Genomic DNA, 25,611 nt, shown 5'->3' with positions numbered 1-25,611 from the left:
TTTCTCAGATAGTTTATTGGAACCACATGATTTTCCATTTCACAAACAACAAAGTACAGAACTCATTACAATACCAAAGCAAACACCTTCAATATCTTACTGACACTTAAATATAGTGCAATTTACATACACATTTCTCAGTCACATACCAATAAAGGCAATGGCTGTATTCAGTCATGAAGGTAACATCCTCACCTGTAGGCATGTGCAACAAAAAGGTAGTCCATTCAAACTCAGATGGACTCCAACGTTGACTTTCATATTGTATCACAGATAAATAGTGCCCTCTGCTGCTGGCACAGTTGATAACCATATCCACATTTCTGAGGGCCATGCAGACAAAAAATAAATACACTTACTCAAGACTTCACACTTACTGTACAGGGCATGGAAAACATACATTATTACACCAAATAGTACTTTCAAGATACAAACATAGTTACGATGTCTATAGTAGCTCATTTACACCATCAAATGTAATTTTGTGATTCGCTTAGAAACAGTAATACAGAAACAAAAAGGCACGTGTGGCTTCACAGCAACATATACAAAATACAGCAGTAGCTTATCAGTTCTACGTCAGGTCAACACCTGAAAGTACCTTTTGTCCAGAGACATGGACACAGGCTGAATTTCTAAGTTGAGGGGGGTTGTGCAGTGTAGGCCGCATCACTTCAGTACACTTCTGTGTGCCAGTGAAGACTGGGGGGGGGGGGGGGGGTACAGCAGTGATCTGGGAGCTGGAGGAAGTAGAAGGGAATTTAGCATCCATCTGCATACGGTGTTTGTGTGTACCTGAGCTCCTAGTCTGGACAGGTAACGGTTGCGCAGGCCAAAACCAGACATGGGCCTGAGTTTGGCCAGCTTTTCCCCAGTCTGCTGACTGACCCTCTGACACCTTTCAACTCTACAAGGACAGCAGGGGGAGTGGCATAATCATCATGGTAAAAATACAAAAGTTTATTTGACGTCCTGAGACAATACTGTAGTAAATAAAAGTACATTTGATCAGACAGAATGACAATCAGTTCTGGCAAGGACACAATGGCCTGATAATGTTCTTTAACAAACACAGTGAACATATGTAACAAAAACAGGTATTTTTTTCATTCCTTCATAAATTTAACTGCGGCAATTTAAAATAGCCTAAAAGTACATGTAGTTTGTCATTTTTTATTGCAAAAAATAAAATATGAATTTCTCTCCAGGAACAGGGTTGGAGATCTTTGCTCTAGGCAGTAGTACCCATAGAACACATATGTTATTTAGAGCTGTTAGAGAGATCAACTCTAAACAGACAGCACTCATTGCAATTTACACAGAGACTATTCTGGATCTAACAAAGACAAACAGCCATCACAACTTTAGTGGTATATGGACAGGCTTCCTCCACCACAATACTTGACCTAATACTATGCTACGGCAAGCCACTTAGTTAAAGCTCGTGATGTCCGGCAGACAACTGATTCAGGGTTAAAGAATTTGAAGCGATCATTCATTACAAGAGAACGACTATCATCAAAAGTGATTGACAGAATTATCATTTGATTTAGTGGTTTTCAACACATGAAAGTGTCTCTTGGCAATTTCCTGAGAGTGGTCAATAAATATCAGCAAAAAAAATATTTATCCTTCATTCAGTTGTACAGCAAAGAGGGTTTCCACCCAATTGCCAATGTTAAGTCAGCCTCCCACACCTCTGATTCAGAGGGGTTGGGTTAAATGCAGAAGACACATTTCAGTTGAATGCATTCAGTTGTATAACTGACTAGGTGTCCCCCTTTCCCAATGTTTTAGGTTTCTTCAAAGTTCTTCTTCTTAGACATAAGCCAGGTCATTTTCATGAAGGTCACTAAAAACTGCTGCATTCAAAATTTGAGTTAAAAGTTAAGAAATGGAACGTAATTATACATTGGGTGAATACTATCAAAAATGTTTCCCCTTTAAATTCCTTTATCACTTTGACAAGGTCTGCCTTAGCCTTGATGGTGTGACAGAGTCAAGTTTTACGAGCCAAGAGAAAAGGAATTTAATGAAGGAACGGCGCTATAAAGATTTTAACACAATGCAGATTCTGAAATGCTTCAGCATAAATCTGTCAAACTAGATGATGCGTATATGATTACTATTGAGAATGACCTCACTGTATGCAAACGCCGGGAAAGGAGATGGGTTGGTTTTGCGGTTGCCAGTTTGACATTTTCTCCATGATGATTACACAGATTATTCATTTGTGGGTGTTTAAAAGTAAAGCACACCAACTGTTTGTTTCAGATGATCAAAAACCTGAAGTAAAAATGTAAAGACCTTTCCGAACAATATACATTTAACAAAACATGCATAATATAACATTGATGGACAATTAAGTCCTTTCTAACACCCTGGTTTTAGAGAGATGCTTAAAAGATCTTTTCTAAGAATATTGAACCAGTTCGTTCACCTCTTATAGCATAGATGATTTTGCTAAGCAATAAGACACATCCAGGCATACATTATCAGTGAAGAACTTTACATCCCTGAAGTAAAAGTCACTCAGCCTGGGGCCTAGTTCCACAGACATTTAAAAACCTTTCAAAGTCAGCTTAAAGTGCTTTCTGGTACCCCACTCTACTGACATTAAAGTGTGATTGGTGCTGAGGTTTGAGGTTCCAAACATGCACACAAACACCAGTCAGTCATTAGCCAGCCCTCACACAGCCACAGGAGGGAGGAGTCAGTGAGGAGGAGTCGGTATGTGATGTCAGAGCAGAGGGGTCAGCATCTGAGCTGTGATGGGTCAGTATGTTGTTGGGAGGGATCAGTTACATTGCAGGAATGGGTCAGTGTGCAGATGGGAGGAGCCAGTAGGCTCCCTAGGGGGTGATTGACAGCTGTGGCCCAAGACTGTGTGCACGCTCACCTGGAAAACAACACAGTACAGGGCCAATGCGTTAGTCTGGGTTATTCTGCACACAGCCACACACACACACACACACACCAAAAGCAAACTAGAAAATAAATCCTTATCAACAATTCAACAAGGGCAGTAGAGAAGTGAAACCTTACCTTCATCCCGTTTTTACTCAATCCAGAGCAGTCATATGATCTACTAAGCTTGCACATGTTCATTCAGAATGTTAACTACAAACCTCTGAAATGGCTTTTCTCAAATGTTTTCATTAAACCCACTTGGGATCATATATGGTAGAGTTTCTCTTACAACTTTCTCTGAGCCTTCAGATAAGGTGAGAGGTTGGGAACTCTAGTGAAGAATATCACAGTTGCAGGCTTTTTAAAAAATCCAGCACCAGTTGGATGTTTAATAATAGATTGATAATAGGAACTTGCCTTTCTCCTTATGAGTGGGTTGAGAACCTAACGTTCAGTGGCTCTTGTGTATTGAGTGTGAGAGGAAGAGAGGGGGGGGAAGGTGAAAGGTCATGGATACTCACTCTGAATCGGAGCACTTCAGGAGTTTTGCCCGGGCAGAGGCTGAGAGGTTCAGATCTCCTCCTGAAGAGAGAGGAGGGGAGAGAGTGGTAGGGAGAGGAAACAGAGGGAGAAGGACAGAAAGAGAAAGGGTGTGGAGAGAGAACAGGAGAGGGATATCAAAGAGCATGGTTAGTGATGATATCATAAGGCACGCTCCACAGTGAGTGGTGTAACGGTTTCAGGGGAGCAGGAGGCCCGCTCCCATCTCTCTTACCTCGTAGACAATCAACAAAGTACAGCATCACTACTGCAATCAGTGCCACTGAGAGAGCGAGAGAGAGAGAGAGAGACCAGATTTATTGGTTGACTCAACACACACAGACACATAAAAGTTTTACTCACAGCAGACACAGGCGCTGAAGAAGACCTCCAGGAAGAGGTATCCCTTGTTGTCCAGAATAGATCCTGCTGCCATGGAGATCAGAGCCAGGCCCAGGTTCTGGATGGACTGCATGCTGGGAGGTAGGAATGCCATATATCATCACCACCACCATCAACAGCAGCGTCACCATCAACAGCAGTATCATCATAGGCACAAATGATGGTGGCCAGAATGCAAAAGCCTGTAGGTATGAGGACGTTTTCTGGTCAGACAGAAGGGGTGGGTAGGAGCAAGTATACTTACAAGCCATAGGCTGTCCCCAGCTGATGCTCTGGCACCACGAAGGCCACCATGGGCCACAGGGCACAGGCCAGCAGGGAGTAGGACAAACCCAACAGGGACTGGAGGACACAGATACACAGTACCGTTATCAACACTGTTACCAACACCATTCACTATACCTGGTTACCCAGTCACAATACAACTACATTATATATTATATAATATATATAAACTCATTGAAAATCTGATGTTGTCTTGCAGGACTAAACAAATTGAGTGTTCAAGGAGCCAGTGATCCAAGGTTGCTAATCACTGCATACACCAGGTGACTAAATGTCCCCAAGGGCATATTTTGCTGTGAACCACTCTGTACCATTCTAACGGTAACCGAATGGAGAATGGTCATCACCATGGCGATCCAGGGGTTCCAGAAGGTGAAGGCGAGCATCATGTGGGCTATGAGCGTCGTGACGACGGCACACAGCACCCAGATTACATTCTTCCCTATCCTGTCCACCATGAAGCCCAACACAGGAGAGGCTGGGGCCGAGATGATGTACACAATACTGGGAGAGAAGAAGAGGGTGGAGAGAGGGATACGGAGGGAGAGGAGAGGAAGGGAGGAGGAGAAGGAAGAGAAAAGGGAAAGGAGAAAGTGTTTAGAAGGGGGATAGAGAAATGTATAGTTACAATGTGTTGTGGCAGTTCTTAGCCTGAGGTGATGAGAGCTAAAACAAACCTCATTTTGAAAAACTAACACAGGCCTCACTCCGTCCAAATGGGATCACTCGTCTTATTGAATTACTCTAGCATCTCAGACTGGGGTGAAGTGCTGTGCGTTACCTGTTGATTGCTCTTGCTTCAGCTGGTGAGAAGTTGAACTTTTCAATGAAGAAAACCCTGCAAGGGGAAGACAGACAGAGGTGAGAGGACAGTCAGTCACAGCAGACCAGAGTCTGTCCATACGATCACTGTAACACATCCCACCACCACATTAAGCACATGCCTGCTCCTGTCCTATTGGCAATCCTCACAGCTCAGACTAATGTACTCTTTATGCTGCTATTACCTTTATTTAACCTTTATTTCACTAGGCAAGTCCGTTGAGAACAAATTGTTATTTACAATGATGGCCTACCCCGGCCAAACCAGGAAGACGCTGGGCAAATTGAGCCGCCCTACGGGACTCCCAATCATGGCCGGATGTGATGCAGCATGGATTCGAACCAGGGACTGCAGTGACGCTTCTTGCACTAAGATGCAGCGCCTAGTGACTATGCATTGATAATAAACAGTGAGTAGCAGCAGTGTAAAAACAAAGGGGTGGGGAAGATAGATAGTCCGGTGGCCATTTGATTAGTTGTTCAGCAGTCTTATGGCTTGTGGGTAGAAGCTGTTAAGGAGCCTTTTGGTCCTACACGTGGAGCTCTGATAACGCTTGCCGCCACTGTATTTATTCTATAAAACTACTGACAACATTTCTCCCAAATTCCAAATAAAAATATTGTAATTTAGAACATTTGCAGAAAATGACTGGTCAAAATAACAAAAAAAGATTATCATAGGTACACTTCAACTATGACAGACAAAATGAGAAAAAAAAAATCCCGAAATCACATTGTAGGATTTTTAATGAATTTATTTGCAAATTATGGTGGAAAATGAGTACTTGGTCACCTACAAACAAGCAAGATTTCTGGCTCTCACAGACCTGTAACTTCTTCTTTAAGAGGCTCCTCTGTCCTCCACTCGTTACCTGTATTAATGGCACCTGTTTGAACATGTTATCAGTATAAAAGACACCTGTCCACAACCTCAAACAGTCACACTCCAAACTCCACTATGGCCAAGACCAAAGAGCTGTCAAAGGACACCAGAAACACAATTGTAGACCTGCACCAGGCTGGGAAGACTGAATCTGCAATAGGTAAGCAGCTTGGTTTGAAGAAATCAACTGTGGGAGCAATTATTAGGAAATGGAAGACATACAAGACCACTGATAATCTCCCTCGATCTGGGGCTCCACGCAAGATCTCACCCCGTGGGGTCAAAATTATCACAAGTGAGCAAAAATCCCAGAACCACATGGGGGGACCTAGTGAATGACCTGCAGAGAGCTGGGACCAAAGTAACAAAGCCTACCATCAGTAACACACTACGCCGCCGGGGACTCAAATCCTGCAGTGCCAGACGTGTCCCCCAGCTAAAGCCAGTACATGTCCAGGCCCGTCTGAAGTTTGCTAGAGAGCATTTGGATGATCCAGAAGAAAATTGGGAGAATGTCATATGGTCAGATGAAACCAAAATATAACTTTTTGGTAAAAACTCATCTCGTCGTGTTTGGAGGACAAAGAATGCTGAGTTGCATCTAAAGAACACCATACCTACTGTGAAGCATGGGGGTGGAAACATCATGCTTTGGGGCTGTTTTTCTGCAAAGGGACCAGGACGACTGATCCGTGTAAAGGAAAGAATGAATGGGGCCATGTATCGTGAGATTTTGAGTGAAAACCTCCTTCCATCAGCAAGGGCATTGAAGATGAAACGTGGCTGGGTCTTTCAGCATGACAATGATCCCAAACACACCGCCCAGGCAACGAAGGAGTGGCTTCGTAAAAAGCATTTCAAGGTCCTGGAGTGACCTAGCCAGTCTCCAGACCTCAACCACATATAAAATCTTTGGAGGGAGTTGAAAGTCCGTGTTGCCCAGCAACAGCCCCAAAACATCACTGCTCTAGAGGAGATCTGCATGGAGGAATGGGCCAAAATACCAGCAACAGTGTGTGAAAACCAATGTGAATACTTGAAGAAAACGTTTGACCTCTGTCATTGCCAAAAAAGAGTATATAACAAAGTATTGAGATAAACTTTTGTTATTGACCAAATACTTATTTTCCAACATAATTTGCAAATAAATTCATTAAAAATCATACAATGTGATTTTCTGGATTTTTTTTCTCATTTTGTCTGTCATAGTTGAAGTGTACCTATGATGAAAATTACAGGCCTCATCTTTTTAAGTGGGAGAACTGTTTTGCCCCACTGTACCTATAAATAGTAAATCCAGAGAAACTGAAACTTTTTGCATTGGTCTCAATTTTTTCCAGAGCTCTGTGTGTGTGTGTGTGTGTTATATATACACTATTCAAAAAAATAAAGGGAACACTTAAACAACACAATGTAACTCCAAGTCAATCACACTTCTGTGAAATCAAACTGTCCACTTAGGAAGCAACACTGATTGACAATAAATGTCACATGCTGTTGTGCAAATGGAAGACAACAGGTGGAAATTAGATGCAATTAGCAAGACACCCCCAATAAAGGAGTGGTTCTGCAGGTGGTGACCACAGACCACTTCTCAGTTCCAATGCTTCCTGGCTGATGTTTTGGTCACTTTTGAATGCTGGCAGTGCTTTCACTCTAGTGGTAGCATGAGACGGAGTCTACAACCCACACAAGTGGCTCAGGTAGTGCAGCTCTTCCAGGACGGAACATCAATGCGAGCTGTGGAAAGAAGGTTTGCTGTGTCTGTCAGCTTAGTGTCCAGAGCATGGAGGCGCTACAAGGAGACAGGCCAGTACATCAGGAGACGTGGAGGAGGCCGTTGGAGGGCAACAACCCAGCAGCAGGACCGCTACCTCCGCCTTTGTGCAAGGAGGAGCACTGCCAGAGCCCTGCAAAATGACCTCCAGCAGGCCACAAATGTGCACGTGTCTGCTCAAACGGTCAGAAACAGACTCCATGATGGTGGTATGAGGGCCCGACATCCACAGGTGGGGTTTGTGCTTACAGCCCAACACCGTGCAGGACGTTTGGCATTTGCCAGAGAACACCAAGATTGGCAAATTCGCCACTGGCGCCCTGATGAAAGCAGGTTCACACTGAGCACATGTGACAGACGTGACAGAGTCTGGAGACGCCGTGGAGAACGTTCTGCTGCCTGCAACATCCTCTAGCATGAGGTTTGGCGGTGGGTCAGTCATGGTGTGGGGTGGCATTTCTTTGGGGTGGGGGGGGGGCTGCACAGCCCTCCATGTGCTCGCCAGAGGTAGCCCAGGTCTGGGAGGAGATCCCTCAGGAGACCATCCGCCACCTCATCAGGAGCATGCCCAGGCATTGTAGGGAGGTCATACAGGAACGTGGAGGCCACACACACTACTGAGCCTCATTTTGATTTGTATCCCCCTCTCCTCCCACCATCCCCCTCTCCTCCCACCATCCCCCGTATCCCCCTCTCCTCCCACCATCCCCCGTATCCCCCTCTCCTCCCACCATCCCCCGTATCCCCCTCTCCTCCCACCATCCCCCGTATCTCTCTCTCCACTTTTGTTCTCTCTTTGCTTATGGATTGGTTATCTTTTATACCAAGAGATGTACTATTCTACCCTGTAACAGTCTGTCTATTGATCAGACACAGCTATTGTAATTTAACAAGGCTATTTCAGGTCTCAGAGTCCCTTTATCTTTCCTACCCACTCAAAGGATTAGATTACATGGTCACCAACTGTTAATACATGTTTTAATCAGCAAGGGAGAAATGGAATTAAATATTATATTCTAAAATAGTAACTAAAGATAATATTTATCCGAGGTATTTTACATGACGGAGAAGAGACATTGTGCTCTAGGGGGACGCGCTTGAACGAGGGGACGGGCCTGTGATAAAAAGCAGGCCATATTGGTGATGGTTTTGGCTGATAAGACATGATGAGTGATGGTTTGTGTGCTACTCACTGTCCCAATCCGATGAAGGGGAAGATGGCCACGTAGTAGCCCACACAGATGATGAAGATGAGCCACAGTGGGAAGGGGAAGTCCTTCACATCCGTCAGCTTGATCACTTCCCCTACACACATAGAACATGTTCAACACACAGAACCAGTCTTGGCTAAAGCATCACTTTGGGAAAGAGGTATGACAACAGCCAGTCAATAACCCACAGGAAGTAGTACTACGACCCCTGGCCTCCGCCCCGGTCACACTAGAGCCAGCCAAGGGAAACACAGGCTACCTTCACAATGATCAATCCTGACAACAAGATTACACACAACACAATTGGGAGTTGGAGGTTTCCCAGGTGGATAAAGAACTACTTCACTTTTTATGGCTGCAGGGGCAGTATTGAGTAGCTTGGATGAAAAGGTGCCCATATCAAAACGGCCCGCTCCTCAGTCATAGTTGCTAATATTTGCAAATTTGTATTAGTATTGGATAGAAAACACTGAAGTTTCTAAAACTGGTTGAATGATGTCTGTGAGTATAACAGAACTCATATTGGCATGCAAAATCCTGAGTTGAAATCAATACAGGAAGTCAGAAATCTGAGCTTGTATGTATTCACCAGAGTCCCCAATGAAATCCCCTTGAGATATGAATGTTGCACTGCCTAGGGGTTCCACTAGATGTCAACCATCAATAGAAATTATAATGAAGCTTCTATGTTGTTGTGGGAGTGAATGAGTGCAGAATATATCAGCTGTCCATCAAGCAGCCATTTTGTGATCCCACTTTTTCCTCATGGTAGTCACTTGTGTTCCATGGCTCACGAAGACCAGAAGGAATACTCCGGTTGGAATTTTATTGAAGCTATATGTTAAAAACATCCTAATGATTGATTATGTACTTAGTTTGAAATGTTTCTTCGACCGGTAATATCACTTTTTAAAGTTTTTGTCCAATATAACGCTGACCAGAATTAGCGTTTGGATATGTATACCAAACGCTCTAACAAAAGAAGGTATTTGGACCTAAATAATGGACATTTTCGAACAAAACAAACATTTATTGTGGACCTGGGATTCATGGAGTGCTTTCTGATGTAGATCAAAGGGAACATTTATCATGTAATTTCTTGTTTACGTTGACGCTATCTTTGTGGCTGTGGTGTTGTTAAATTGAGCGCCGTCTCAGATTATTGCATGCATTTTTTTTCCCATAAACTTTTAAAAAAAAATCTGACACAGCAGTTGCATTAAGGAGAGGTATATCTATAATTCCATGTGTATAACTTATATTATCATCATTTATGATGAGTATTTCTGTTGAATGATGTGGCTATGCAAACTCACTTGATGTTTTTGGAACTAGTGAATCTAACTCAGATTTTTTTATATATAAATATGAACTTTATCAAACAAAACATGCAGGTGTTGTGTAACATGAAGTCCTATGAGTGTCATCTGATGAAGATAAAATTAATCACTAACCTTGAATTATCTTTTTCTGGTTTTTGTGAAGGCTATATTTTGCTGGAAAATGGCTGTGCTTATTGTGGTTTGGTGGAGACCTAACATAATCGTTTGTAGTGCTTTCGCTGAAAAGCCTATTTGAAATCGGACACTTTGGTGGGATTAACAACGAAAATAGATTTAAAATGATATAAGACACGTATGTTTTAGGAATTGTAATTATGAGATTTGTGGTTTGAATTTTGGCGCCCTCTATTTTCACTGGTAGTTGTCATATCGATCCCGGTATCGGGATTGCAGCCATAACAGTTAAATCAACTAAATTCATCAAGGCAAAATTAAGATTGGCTAATGGTGACAGGTAACAGATTAGTAGAAGGAACCTACCCTCCATCACCTCCCTCCTCACACTAACGCTGTCAGAATTCAGTGGACATGATAACCATAGATAATGACCATCATCCCTGTCAATGTCATTACCCAGTGTTATTCAGCTCTGATTGGAACACGCATCTGACGTGGTCACAGAGTGCCATGTTAACTCACCGGTCCCTCCCTGTTCCTTGTTGAGGATCCTCTCGGCTCGCTTGTCCAGATAGCCCAACACCAGAGCACAAACCAGAGAGAATATACAGGTCGCCCCAGCTGGAGAAGGAGAAAGAGAGAGATGGAGAGAGCAAGAGAGAGAAAGGGTGAGGAGGGGATAAGGGAGAGAGAGACAGGAAATCATCAGCTATGAACAGGTAGGTGTGTCTCATGAACCCACAGCATCACCACAGGGTAAGTCCTCAAGAGAAGAGCCTGGGACGGATCTGTAAAGCCCCGTCTACTTTAGTCTAAATAAACATGACTGCTTCCTTAGGAAGGCACAGTGATGCCGAGACATTGGTAAATACCCATTCAATTCCTGGGAGATTATACATGGAGAGTGCGACTTTATTTTGATAGTTTTTTGCCGTTAGTCAGCACCTCCACACAAACTATTATTCTGGGTGTGCGCCAGCTCATGTTTTTTTTTTTATATCTGCTTCCTTAGGCCCAACAGTCACAGTAATTAGATAACAAAGTAGCTCAAGGTTTTACTTTGGATTTAGTGTCGAGAGCTGTTGCCGGAATGCTTTCAATTTCTTGGAGGTGGTCGATTGTTGGGCGAGAGAACGAAAGCATCAAAGCTGAGACCGAGAGACTGAAACACAGCTTCCATCTCAAGGCCGTCAGACTGTTAAAAAGCCATCAGTAGCATCTTAGAGGCTGCTGCCCTATATACATAGCCTTGAAATCACTGGCCACTTTAATAAAGGGAACATGTCACTTTAATAATGTTTACATATTTTGCATTACTCATCTCATATGTATATACTATGCCGTTCCGACATTGCTCGTACAAATATTTATATAACCATTCCTTTAATTTGGATTTGTGTATATTGTTGTTGTTAGATATTACTGCACTGTTGGAGCTAGAAACATAAGCATTTCGCTACACCTGCAATAACACCAGCTAAACACATGTGACCGAACTCTCGAACTCTTTCACATCATATCCCCTCGCTACAGCAGAGGGGTCTGTGGTCCATCAAATATTCTCTATTAACCAGGTGATATTTCAATAAGTACAGGATGTGGCTAAAGCAGGTAGGTTTTGGTTTGAACTAACAGTAGGGTATGGATATTTTAGACCCATCTCACAGGCTTCATTTTTCACATTTTTTCCTCTCTCAGTTTCTTAGTCTCCCCCCCCCTTTTTTTATCCATCCCTCTATCAGTGCTGAGATTAGAGAGCATTTGTGATAGAAATGGTATGGTGATGCAGCTGGAGAGAGATATGTAACCTGAGGCTCAATGTAGACAGCAGGCCCTGGAAATCTAGCTCACTCTCTTCCTGATCAAATGTGGACACGCATCTCTCTCACACAATGTGTGGTTCTATATTATGTGAAGTTTAATGTGGACGCCAGGAAGAGTAACTGCTGCTTAAGCAACAGCTAATGGGGATCCTAATAAAATACACACACGCTATTGATGCGAGGGTTGACTCACAACCCGCAGTCCCTATGGTTATATTGGGGGGCAGGTGGGTGTAGGGTCATGAAATATTGTGTGGATGAAGGGCGGGCGGGTTGAATAAAGAGAAACAATTCATTATAAAAATCCATAAATGTATATATTCTTGTTCCTATCTATAGGCCACATTGAGTTTCATATTTTGTATCTGGCATTAGTGCCTAAGCCTAAGATAAAGGGCCTAATGGTGTGCATGCCAAATACATGTGCCAATCTCCAAAATGCTTTTGGGAACTTGGGCAGAAAACTAACATCAATCCACTGAGGCAAAAAGGACCGTGTCGAAGTTGAATTCAATAAGAGAAAAGCTGCAGAAACGAGAGGTGAAAATAAGGAAAAGGGAGGTCCAGAAAAGCCATGTTTGGGAAAGATTTGTTGAATTGGTAAAAGAGGATGATAGCAGTGCAGCCTGTGTTATGTGTGATGATTGAGGCACTATACAAATTAGACAGTCACAAGACTTCAAATATGGCCCGTCATACCTGCAGACAGAGCAGGCCCAACCAGCCGAACCGCGTACCAGCAGGTCAGGTCTCCAGCCCCAAGCCCATCTCATCTTACATGTACTCTGACAGCAAAAACGTACCACCGCAGGTGACATACAAGTTTGTTGATGTTTGTGTGGACATTGTTTTCGGGAAAGGGCTTCACCTCCATGGCACAGGGACTTATTAACATTGGAGCCTGTTATAGAGCGGTCAACACCAACTCTATCATCCCGCACAGACAGACAAGAGAGCCAAACAACAGGCTGCAACAGAGAAGTCTACACTGTCTCAAATCAATCAAAAACACTTTAAATGACGGTGGCGTTGCCATCACCACAGACATGTGGACGGATGATTTCAAGAGAAGAGGATACACCGTGCTTACGCGCCATTTTTGGACCGACGATTGGCAACTGAAAAGTTGCGTTGTCATCACCAGCGTGGAGTTTGAAGGCCGACATGCTGAAGTCGGTCAGCAAGCAGTAAACAGAAATACGGCAATTGCTCAAAGACAGAGACCAACTGGGTTGAATTAAGGGCATTTACCAGGATGAGCTGAGTACTCATCGACTTCCTGTCAGTCTTCAAGGCAGCAATTTTAGAGCTAGAAGGAGAGAAGTACCCCGCTCTCCATTTGGTGAGGCTCTGGTTTTACAAACTAAAACACTGAGCCAACACGCGGGGATCCACTCTACGCGGGGATCCACTCTACGCGGGGATCCACTCTACGCGGGGATCCACTCTACGCGGGGATCCACTCTACGCGGGGATCCACTCTACGCGCAGGTCCTCACCGAGAAGATGCTGCTCACTCCCACTCGGAAACTCGCCACATTCCTGTGCCCAAAATTCTAAACACTGAAGATGCACTTCAACGAAGAACGAGTCGCTATGTACGACCAAGCCAGGAGACTGACAGAGCCAGTCAAGTTTCAGCACCGCGGACCTGTCCAGCCACAGTGCCTTGTGTCGACGCTGATTGAGTTGCATCACCACGGACAGAGGATTTCATCCAAGATAAGATAATAATAATAATCTATTCTTATTAGGTATTTTTATGATTTAGACTGCTATAGGCCTGAATTAAGTAAGTCTAAACTAGTAGGTTATGGATATTCATAGACCTATTACTTGCTAAATGGTGTCACCATGCCTCATGGTCTAATAGCCAAATAATGTATTAAAATATTGACATTACTGTTGGAAGCACAAGTAACTACTCCATAAATAGACCACGATTTAACTTGACGGAGCGGAAGGACAAGACAGAAGCCGAAGAGATCGACGAAATCCAGAGGTTTAGAAGCACTCACTTTTCCCTGGCGGATTGTGTTAGGGAAAGTTTGCTTGCTTTCTGGGAGAAGCAGCTCAACTCCGGACTCTTGCAAAGAGAATTCTCTGCGTTCCGGCATCAAGCACATCGAGTGAACGCATCTTCAGCACTGCTGGGCGCGTTGTTGAATCCAGGCGCAACCTGAAACCTGGCACAGTGGACCCTATTCCATTTCTTAACAGTGCTGCAAAAGAAAGCAAGACAGAGTACACAATTATACCCATAACTGGACAGTTGGTATTTAGATTTTCTAAACTTGTGTGTTATCTATTTTCTAAACCTATTTTTTCATGATATATATATTTATTTATTTTTTCTTCAAATAATTCATATACCGGTATATTAGCCCAGACAGGCAGTCCGCCACAAGATGTCCATTCACAGTTTCACATTTTGTTTTAGTAAAATAATAGACTACTGTTCAATAGGTGCAAGCCTTTTTAAATGCTCAAGAGAAATGTAATGGTTCAATAAATTGTTTAAGAGAAGAAAAGAAAAATGAACTGCCCAGCGCATTTTGGATATTTGCAGGTAAGGGTCAGGTGCGGGCCTCAGATTTTCTCTTTAGCAGATATAGGTCGGGTGGTTGTGGATGGGTTATTATCAGTTGTAGGCGGGTGCGGGTGAACAAACAGCTCCCCCACGCATCACCAACACACACACTTAACTCACCGATCATGAGTGAGACTCCCAGAGTGGTGTGTCCTGTCAAGCCTACCAGGTCAGCGACACGGTTGTACACCGAGCCCATGATGTTCATGTTGACCGTGCTACCCTGAGGGAGAGGAGATAAGCCAACACTCCCTGATCAGCCACATAAATAATGCCTTAAGTATTTGCTTCTGTATTTATATACAGTGTATAGCTTCCAGCGTGTTCTTACCAGCCTGGCCATGCTGAGCTGAAGACCAAACACCAGGTTGAGTTCCTTCCCTTTGAACCAGTTCACTGCATAGGTGTTCTGGGCCACCGCCAGGGACTCACCGCCGATCCTACCCAGAGAGAGCACTTAGTTAGGGGGAGAGAAGTGGCTTGTAGCTGTAGCAAGGACAAGCTTTAAAAAGCATCTTACCCAAACACAAAGCGTCCAATCTCCATTAACCAGAATAGATCTAGAAGTGCCCCAACAGCAACTATAATCTGTGGAAATACACAGTGGTGGAAAAAAAACAGCAGGCATGCTGAAAAGTAAAGCTAGCTTAACTTAAGGTATGGGGGCAGCATTTTCACTTTTGGATAAATAGCATGCCCAATTTCAACTTCCTGCTACCCATGCCAAGAATATAAGATATGCATACTATTAGTAGATTTGGATAGAAAACACAAGTTTCTAAAACTGTTTGAATCATGTCTGAGTATAACAGAACTTATGTAGCAGGCAAAACCCCGAGGACTAACCATTCAGATTTTTTTATTTTTTTAGGTCTCTGTCCAGTAGTTCTCATTGGGAAACAATATTTCTTAGGAACTTGTTTTCGGTTTCTACCGCTTCCACTGGATGTCACCAGTCTTTGGAATTTGGTTGAGGTTATTCCTTTGTGCAATGAAGAAGTATGGGCATCTAGTAACTGCGTAACACTGTTGAGAGTTGCGCAAGACTTGAAAAGTAGCTTGGTTTGTTGTCTTCCTGTATTGAACACAGACCCGTCTTCAATTTGATCGATTATTAACATTTAAAAAATACCTAAAGTTTTATTACAAAAGTAGTTTGAAATGTTTTGGCAAAGTTTAGAGGCAACTTTTGAAATATTTTGTAGTGACATTGCGCAATTTGGAAGCTGTTTTTTTCTGGATCAAACGCGCCAAATAAATGGACATTTTGGATATATATGGATGGAATTAATCAAACAAAAGGACCAATTGCGATGTTTATGGGACATATTGGAGTGCTAACAAAAGAAACTTGTCAAAGGTAAGGCATGTTTTATATTTTATTTCTGCGTTTTGTGTAGCGCCTGCAGGGTTGAAATATGCTACCCTCTGTTTACTGCTGTGCTATCATCAGATAATAGCTTCTTATGCTTTCACCGAAAAGCCTTTTTAAAATCTGACATGTTGGGTGGATTCACAATGAGTGTAGCTTTAATTTACGATCTTACATGTGTGATTTAATGAAAGTTTGGTTGTTATATAATTTTATTTGAATTTGCCGTACTGCATTTTCCCTGGCTTTTGGCCATAAGAAGTTAATAGAAAATGACTCAAGCAAAAGTCCCCCAGTAAAATACTACGTGAGTAAAAAAGTATCTGGTTTTAAATTACTTAAGTACAGTGCAGGAAGAAGTACAATTGTCATACTTGAGTAAAAGTTACAAGCAAAAGTTCTACATCAAACCAGACGGCACAATTTGAATCTACGTACAGCTGAAGTCAGAAGTTTACATACACCTTAGCCAAATACATTTAAACTCAGTTTCACAATTCCTGAAATTTAATCCTAGTAACAATTCCCTGTATATGGTCAGTTAGGATCACCATTTGATTTTAAGAAAGTGAAATGTCAGAATAATAGTAGAGTGATTTATTTCAGCTTTTATTTCTTTCATCACATCCCCAGTGGGTCAGAGGTTTACATACACTGCTCAAAAAAATAAAGGGAACACTAAAATAACACATCCTAGATCTGAATGAATGAAATATTCTTATTAAATACTTTTTTTCTTTACATAGTTGAATGTGCTGACAACAAAATCACACAAATTATCAATGGAAATCAAATTTATCAACCCATGGAGGTCTGGATTTGGAGTCACACTCAAAACTAAAGTGGAAAACCACACTACAGGCTGATCCAACTTTGATGTAATGTCCTTAAAACAAGTCAAAATGAGGCTCAGTGGTGTGTGTGTTCTCCACGTGCCTGTATGACCTCCCTACAACGCCTGGGCATGCTCCTGATGAGGTGGCGGATGGTCTACTGAGGGATCTCCTCCCAGACCTGGACTAAAGCATCCGCCAACTCCTGGACAGTGTGTGGTGCAACGTGGCTTTGGTGGATGGAGCGAGACATGATGTCCCAGATGTGCTCAATTGGATTCAGGTCTGGGGCACGGGCGGGCCAGTCCATAGCATCAATGCCTTCCTCTTGCAGGAACTGCTGACACACTCCAGCCACATGAGGTCTAGTATTGACTTGCATTAGGAGGAACCCAGGGCCAACCGCACCAGCATATGGTCTCACAAGGGGTCTGAGGATCTCATCTCAGTACCTAATGGCAGTCAGGCTACCTCTGGCAAGCACATGGAGGGCTGTGTGGCCCCCCAAAGAAATGCCACCCCACACCATGACTGACCCACCGCCAAACTGGTCATGCTGGAGGATGTTGCAGGCAGCAGAACGTTCTCCACGGCGTCTCCAGACTCTGTCACATGTGCTAAGTGTGAACCTGCTTTCATCTGTGAAGAGCACAGGGCGCCAGTGGCGAATTTGCCAATCTTGGTGTTCTCTGGCAAATGCCAAACCTCCTGCACGGTGTTGGGCTGTAAGCACAAACCCCACCTGTGGACGTCGGGCCCTCATACCACCCTCATGGAGTCTGTTTCTGACCGTTTGTGCAGACACATGCACATGTGGCCTGCTGGAGGTCATTTTGCAGGGCTCTGGCAGTGCTCCTCCTGCACAAAGGCAGAGGTGGCGGTCCTGCTGCTGGGTTGTTGCACTCCTACGGCCTCCTCCAAATCTCCTGATGTACTGGCCTGTCTCCTGGTAGCGCCTCCATGCTCTGGACACTACGCTGACAGACACAGCAAACCTTCTTGCCACAGCTCGCATTGATGTGCCATCCTGGATGAGCTGCACTACCTGAGCCACTTGTGTGGGTTGTAGATTCCGTCTCATGCTACCACTAGAGTGAAAGCACCGCCAGCATTCAAAAGTGACCAAAACATCAGCCAGGAAGCATAGGAACTGAGAAGTGGTCTGTGGTTATCACCTGCAGAACCACTCCTTTATTGGGGGGGGGGGGGGGGGGGGGGGTCTTGCTAATTGCCTATAATTTCCACCTGTTGTCTATTCCATTTGCACAACAGCATGTGAAATTTGTCAATCAATGTTGCCTCCTAAGTGGACAGTTTGATTTCACAGAAGTGTGATTGACTTGGAGTTACATTGTGTTGTTTAAGTGTTCCCTTTATTTTTTTGAGCAGTGTACAATCAATTAGTATTTGGTAGCATTGCCTTTAAAATTGTTTAACTTGGGTCAAACATTTCGGGTAGCCTTCCACAAGCTTCCCACAATAAGTTGGGTGAATTTTGGCCCATTCCTCCTGACAGAGCTGGTGTATCCGAGTCAGGTTTGTAGGCCTCCTTGCTCACACATGCTTTTTCAGTTCTGTCCACAAGTTCTCTATGGGATTGAGGTCAGGGTGTTGTGATGGCCACTCCAATACCTTGACTTTGTTGTCCTTAAGCCATTTTGCCACAACTTTGGAAGTATGCTTGCGTCATTGTACATTTGGAAGATCCATTTGCGACCAAGCTTCAACTTCTTGACTGATGTCTTGAGATATTGCTTCAATATATCCACATAATTTTCCATCCACAAAATAGATGGCTTCATGAGAAGTTCACCAGTCCCTCCTGCAGCAAAGCACCCCCACAACATGATTGCGCCAACCCCGTGCTTCACGGTTGGGATGATGTTCTTCAGCTTGCAAGCATCCCCTTTTTTCCTCCAAACATAATGTTCATTATGGCCAAAATTTTCTATTTTTGTTTCATCAGACCAGAGGACATTTCTCCAAAAAGTATGATATTTGTCCCCATGTGTAGTTGCAAACAGTAGTCTGGCTTTTTTATGGCGGTTTTGGAGCAGTGGCTTCTTCCTTGCTGAGCGACCTTTCAGGCTAGGTCTATACAGGGCTCGTTTTACTGTGGATATAGATACTTTTGTACCTGTTTCCTTCAGCGTCTTCACAAGGTCCTTTGCTGTTGTTCTGGAATTGATTTGCACTTTTCGCACCAAGGTACGTTTATCTCTGCGTGGTCCCATGGTGTTTATACTGGCATACTAATATTTGTACAGATGAACGTGGTACCTTCAGGCATTTTTAAAATTTCTCCCAAGGATGAACCAGACTTGTGGAGGTCTACATTTTTTTCTGAGGTCTTAGCTGATTTCTTTTGTTTTTCCCATGATGTCAAGCAACGAGGCACTGCATTTGAAGGTAGGCCTTGAAATACATCCACATGTAAAACTATAGTTTGTTAACAAGAAAATTGTGGAGTGGTTTAAAAACAATTCTTAATGAATCCAACCTAAGTGTAAGTAAACTTCCGACTTCAACTGTGTTCACACACACAATAGTTCAGGTTTGGGGTCACTTAGAAATGTCCTTAATTTTGAAAGAAAAGCCCATTTTTTTGTCCATTAAAGTAACATCAAATTGATCAGAAATACAGTGTAGACATTGTTAATGTTGTAAATGACTATTGTAGCTGGAAATGGCAGATTTTTTTTAATGGAATATCTACATAGGCGTACAGAGGCCCATTATCAGCAACCATCACTCACTCCTGTGTTCCAATGGCATGTTGTGTTAGCTAATCCAAGTTTATAATTTTAAAAGGCTAATTGATCATTAGAAAACCCTTTTGCAATTATGTTAGCACTGCTGAAAACTGGTGTCCTGATTAAAGAAGCAATAAAACTGACATTCTTTAGACTAGTTGAGTATCTGGGGTTCAGCATTTGTGGATTCGATTACAGGCTCAAAATGGCCAGAAACAAAGACCTTTCTTCTGAAACCCAGTATATTCTTGTTCTGAGAAATGTCTATTCCATGTGAGAAATTGCCAAGAAACTGAAGATCTCGTACAACGGTGTGTACTACACCCGTCAAAGAACAGCACAAACTGGGAGGCCCAAACATCTTAACAGTCGTGTAAAAAGTCAAGAACAGATCCTCCAAAAAACTACTTCTGTACTTTAAAGTATTTTTATACATGTACATTACACCACTGGAAATAAACCAATTGAATTTGTACTACATATTTTGAAGTAGAGCAGCTCTCAAATACATCTCCATCATGTGGTGTTTACCTACCTGTCCAACGCAGACAAACAAGGCGAAGATTATCGTTCCTAGCCTAACAGGATAGGAGAAGCACAGTGACAGAAACTAAGTTGGGGATGATATGAAGTGAATATGAACATGTTCATCACAATGTTATCTCTCATTGTGTTGCTGGAGATGACTGCCCTAGTTCATCATAGATTCAGATTAATCCTCCACACACACACACACACACAAAATTACCTCAGCATCTTTTGTTGTCAGAGGTTTATGGTGAGACTAGGGATTTCCTACTAGAGCACTGGAAGACAAACACTACCCATATTACAGTGGGTAGACGAGCTGTATTGTCCATGGAGGAGAGTGTGGGGGAAAACACACCTCCAACAGGAATCTGCACCAGAGTGATTACAGAATCCCTTGTCATATTATATAAATGTGACGTACACGGTCCCTATTGTGTAAACCTCACCGTATCTACGAATTGTACACAGTTTTTGCTCTGAGCAGCACAGCACTATGCATGAGTTGTGTGACTGTAACCAGGTTGTCACTGGAGGCAAGAGGTTAAATACCATGTCTGCGCCTGTACAAAGCTGTTGTCCTTGGAAGGCAATAAACAACTATTCCATGTAGGGATGATGTGCTAGTACAGTAATGTTTCATTAGTAACCTGTAGTCCTACCTGATGCCAAAGACCCTGTCGAGCAGGAAGCCCCCCAGGAAACAGAGCACCACGTTGGGCCAGGAGTACCAGGCATAGAGCTGCATGAACATGGATGTGTTGAGCTTCATGTCCTGGTGCAGACCAGAGAGGAAAGAGAATGTCAGTGCATTGGAAGCCCAAATTACTAGAAAAAGTAAAACAAAAAGGCAGGAAAACAGATATGAACTCTGAGTGCATGGACCAACCATACACTAACTATGACCTGATATTGGTCTGTTTACAGTATTAGAAAATCTTTGAGTACAGCCATAGAGAAACGTACCTATGCTAGTTCTAATGAGCCAGTTCCTTGTTAGTGCCGACAGAACACCAAAGACGACACATTGCTTTGTTTCACTTATCTGCAAGTTTACAACATCGTCATGAAGAGTCAACAGACTTACACATATAATTACAATGGGCCATAGACTTATAATAACTACAAAACATTTTGTGAAGTTATTTTCTATATTGAAGCATCGGAGGAAGGCTCTGGCATACAGCAGGCTAGACTACAATGACGACAGGGTGGCATGACGTTGTCATGACACCAAAGTTCTGCATGTGTCAGAAGGAAACTTCAGTCCTCCTTCCTCACCTGTATGACTTGAGTCTGCAAAGCAGCGGGGTTATCGTAACAGAAGTAACTTCCTGAAACAAAGTAACGCTGTTAGTGGGTAGAATTGATACATTGTGTTTGGTACATCAACGTGCCGCTACATTCTAAACCCGCTCTGGTTTGATTGATACGGTCATAAAAGGCTACGGCGTGGTGAAAGATAACCAAACTAACAACGATTCCAAAAGCAATTAGTCTGACAGCTGAATGAAGCCTAAACTTTCTCCAAAGAGTTGATGGAACCGCACTGCTCACCGAATCCGAGAAAGCACATAAAGAGCAGGACGAAAATGCGATGAAGCAGTTGTCTCGGGTCACAGAGCGCGGACATCGGTTTGACCGGTCCGCTTTCATTTCTGGGACCTGAAGAAGAGATACCCCCTTCCTCGTCCAAAAGCTTCTGTCGCTCTTCCGCCATCTTCGTCTGTGTTTTGGAATGGAAGGGAAAAGGTTAATAGCGCGCAGATAGTCAAATGACGTACTGCTTGCTCCACGTGACTCGCCTCGGGTTGAGCGCAGCAGTAAGGAGCCCAAAAGTAGTGATGGGTCGTTCGCGAACGAGTCGGCTCTAAGAGCCAGCTCTTGTCGGTGAACGTTTGGAGCCGGCTCGCATATCAGAAGAGCCCAAACTATTTATAAAAATATTTTAAAAATTAAGTTATGAATAATCAAAATATTTAAATGAATATAATTAACTAATTCAAAGGACGAAAAAAATAAATAATAGTATAGGCCTAAATGCTCAAGCGCACACATTCGTTCTGACTTTCTGCTCAGACTATTGGCCTCACCTGTTGTTCCTGTCAATCAGACATGCAGTGTCAACCAATGAACCAAAGATGCGTGAGGGAGGGCCGAGCCAACTCACTCACAGTCACACACTAACATGCTGGCCAGATCTGAAACGTCGAGTGCGAGAGCCTTGCAAAATAAATGTAGAAACACTGCTGGCGGCGCCAACGAGCGTCTGCGTTGCCAAGGGCTAAAATAGAAGTCATTCCTAGCCTGCCTCTCCCATCTCCTCATTGGTTTATAGAAGCAGGTACCCACGTGCCATCTCCTCATTGGTTATACCCACATGGGTGATTGAAAGACGAAATGTTTTGCCGGTAGTCGTGGTAAAAGTGTAGATGCCAATCACCATATAAGTTCAAATATGAAAAAGCCTGGAAGGAGGAGAGATGACTAGAAACGATTCTAATTGTCGGAGTAGAGGACCTTGTGCATTGAGAAACTGTCACGAATCCCGTTTCCTGAGTCTGTTTGTTCTGTCCTGGAGAGTTTTTCCGGCGTCCTGGAACGCACCCTGTCTGGTTGCCGGGCAATGTAGCCAGTTGGGGTTTCTGATTACCCGCACCTGTATCCCATCAGCTATCTGCACACCTGGTCCTGATCATCTCTCCTCTTCATAAGCCCGGACCTGACATCCATTCCCTGCCGGATCGTTAGCCATGAACAGTATGTTGTGCCAGAGTATCAGCCTCAAGTTGGATAGAAGTTGTTTTGTTGTTTGTTACGTATTGCTTGCCTTGAACTTACCTCTGTTTGTTCTGTCTTCAGTTACTCACCCGGATCATTTACCCCATTCCCGCCTGGTCATCAGAAGATTCCGCTTCCCCATTGGATCCACCTATTTGCTCCCATCAACTCATCACCGCTACCCGCTACACCACCTGGATATATCTACCCATTCACTTGTAAATAAATACTCACCTTTTTCCTACTCTCCTTGTCCTGGTCTGCTTCTGGGTTCGACTTTGAAGAATCGTGACAGAACGATCCGGCCAAGAATGAACCCAGCGGACCTGGATTCCGTTTGCCATGCCATTACCCAGCAGGGGAGGACATTGGGACAACACAAGACGGAGCTACAGGAGATAGCGGTTGCAATCCAGAAATTGTCTGCTAGCTTGACACAGATCCAGGATCAGCTCAGTTTGCTGGCGATTCATTCACCACCTATTTCACCCATCTTACCTGCCGTGCCTGATGCGTTTTCCTTCCGTGAACCCAAGGTACCGACGCCTGATAAATATGAAGGGGATTTGGGAAGATGCCGTTTGTTTCTTATGCAGTGTGGGTTAGTGTTTGATCTGCAGCCCCATTCCTACGCCACTGACAAGGCTAGGATAGCCTTTGTTATTGAACTGCTGCGTGGAAGAGCTCTGGAATGGGCTTCAGCCGTTTGGGAACGACAGGGGACCTGCATGTCTTCATACCACGAATTCACGGGAGAGCTGAGAAGGCTTTTTGATCATCCAGTCCGAGGTAAGGACGCAGCTAAACGTTTGTTCACTCTTCGCCAAGGAGCTCGCAGTGTGGCAGACTTTATGATCGAGTTCAGGACATTGTCTGTGGAGAGTGGTTGGAATGAGGAGTCACTACAAGCGGCTTTTTACCAGGGGTTGTCGGAGCAACTCAAGGACGAGCTGATATCCTATCCAGAGCCTAGTGATCTAGACAGCTTGGTCACTTTATCTATTCGGGTAGATAATAGAGTCCGAGAGAGAAGGAGGGAGAAGCAGTGGGGCCCATCCAATCAATCAGCAACTCGGTTACCATTCGGTTCAGGAAGTCAACCAGAACGTATTGATCGTTATTCCCCACACGGGATTAGTGGAGGGGTCTTGCCACCAGATCCTGAACCAATGCAAGTGGGGCGACACGGGCTAACTAAGGAGGAGCGCCAACGTAGACGTGAGACCAACAGCTGTTTCTACTGTGGTAGCTCAGGACATTACATCTCCACTTGTCCACAGCGCTCGTTAAACTGCCCGGCTCGCTAGTTTTGGGAGGAATTTTAGCGAGCCAGATTCAACCTCTCCAGAATCCTATCAGACCCCGTTTTCCTGCGACCCTTATGAATAAGGATCAGAGCTTAGAGATTAACGCTTTTATCGATTCAGGTGCCGATGGCAGCTTTATTGATGCCGACTTGGTGGAACAGCTGGGGCTTTCTAAGGAGCAATTGCCGGAAGCCATTGAAGCAACCACTCTGAACGGCAGTAGTCTGGCACGGATCACTATGAGGACTGAACCGGTTAAGATGTTGTTGTCGGGGAATCATTCAGAGTTTATCTCCTTCTTCATTCTGTCCTCACCCCATGTTCCTCTGGTTATTGGTTACCCCTGGCTGAAGGAACACAATCCCTCGTTTGATTGGGTGACGGGTAAGGTAACTAGTTGGAGCATTGATTGTCATGCTAACTGTCTTAGGACTGCCTGTTCTCCTGCCATTTCCAGTCAGATCAGTGACTCTGTTCCTCCTGATTTGTCCCTGGTTCCAGAAACATATCACGAGTTGGGTGAAGTATTCAGTAAACAGAAGGCTCAGTCCCTTCCTCCCCACCGACCTTATGACTGTGCGATTAATCTGTTTCCTGGAGCTTCCTTACCCAAGGGACGGTTATACAGTATCTCTCAACCTGAACGTGAGGCCTTGGAGACCTACATCAAGGAGTCTCTAGCTGCAGGTCTCATTCGGCCCTCGTCATCACCTCTGGGAGCAGGATTTTTTTTTGTGAGCAAGAAGGATGGCTCTCTTCGACCGTGTATTGATTATCGGGGTTTGAATGATATTACGGTCAAGAACAAGTATCCCCTGCCCTTGATGAGCTCGGCTTTCGATTCTTTACAGGGTGCTACGGTTTTTACGAAGCTTGATTTACGTAATGCTTATCATTTGGTTCGGATCAAGGAGGGAGACAAGTGGTTGACTGGGTTCAATACTCCGATGGGACATTTCGAGTACCAGGTGATGCCGTTTGGACTGACCAACGCTCCTGCTGTGTTCCAAAGTATGGTGAATGACGTTCTGAGAGATATGATTGGTATTTTTGTGTTTGTTTACCTGGATGATATCCTCATCTTCTCGAAGGAGCTTTCTAGCCACGTTCAGCATGTCAAGCAGGTCCTGCAGCGGTTATTGGAGAACCGTCTGTTCGTGAAGGCTGAGAAGTGTGATTTTCACGCCCACACAATGTCCTTCCTCGGTTACATCATCTCCAGGGGAGAGCTCAAGATGGACCAAGAGAAGGTTCGGGCGGTTCGGGATTGGGTCCAGCCCGGTTCGAGATTGCAGCTCCAGAGATTCCTGGGGTTTGCAAATTTTTATCGAGGT

General features: G+C 43.9%; 1 protein-coding gene across 5 annotated transcripts; it reads right to left on the bottom strand.

Annotated features, from left to right (window-relative positions):
- On the bottom strand, window positions 1-21,987 carry LOC110507625 (lysosomal dipeptide transporter MFSD1). 5 transcript variants are annotated; one of them, XM_021587729.3, is made up of 17 exons: window positions 21,747-21,952; window positions 21,471-21,523; window positions 21,156-21,234; window positions 20,852-20,964; window positions 20,197-20,239; window positions 15,224-15,291; window positions 15,035-15,143; window positions 14,824-14,926; window positions 10,813-10,911; window positions 8,813-8,924; window positions 4,919-4,975; window positions 4,485-4,641; window positions 4,097-4,194; window positions 3,814-3,926; window positions 3,686-3,733; window positions 3,432-3,492; window positions 1-2,899 (listed from the first exon to the last, which is right to left on the bottom strand). In XM_021587729.3, exons 4-17 carry the CDS (start codon window positions 20,959-20,961, stop codon window positions 2,896-2,898), a joined length of 1,182 nt encoding a protein of 393 aa, XP_021443404.3. In that variant the 5' UTR covers window positions 20,962-20,964; window positions 21,156-21,234; window positions 21,471-21,523; window positions 21,747-21,952; the 3' UTR covers window positions 1-2,895. The 5 variants fall into 5 exon arrangements, 3 of the variants coding, with proteins under 3 accessions (XP_021443404.3, XP_021443403.3, XP_090080800.1); XR_016492683.1 differs by lacking the exon at window positions 3,686-3,733; XM_021587728.3 differs by lacking the exon at window positions 21,156-21,234 and having other exon boundaries at window positions 21,747-21,987.
- Between the last annotated feature and the right edge of the window lie 3,624 nt (window positions 21,988-25,611).

Source organism: Oncorhynchus mykiss, chromosome 27 (genome assembly GCF_057628025.1).
Source record: "Oncorhynchus mykiss isolate SJ-2025 chromosome 27, ASM5762802v1, whole genome shotgun sequence".
Taxonomy (NCBI): Eukaryota; Metazoa; Chordata; class Actinopteri; order Salmoniformes; family Salmonidae; genus Oncorhynchus; species Oncorhynchus mykiss.
The sequence above is the reverse complement of the archived record's forward strand: the minus strand, read 5'-3'. Positions and strand labels throughout refer to the sequence as shown.

Bases quoted from the DNA above. Each gene is read 5' to 3' on its own strand.
- LOC110507625 (XM_021587728.3), bottom strand. From the start codon at position 21,909: ATGGCGGAAGAGCGACAGAAGCTTTTGGACGAGGAAGGGGGTATCTCT. The intron at 21,524-21,746 runs GTGAGCAGTGCG...ACTTTGTTTCAG, and splicing joins TATGTGCTTTCTCGGATTCG to GAAGTTACTTCTGTTACGAT. The intron at 4,642-4,918 runs GTAACGCACAGC...CTTCTCTCCCAG, and splicing joins GAAGCAAGAGCAATCAACAG to TATTGTGTACATCATCTCGG.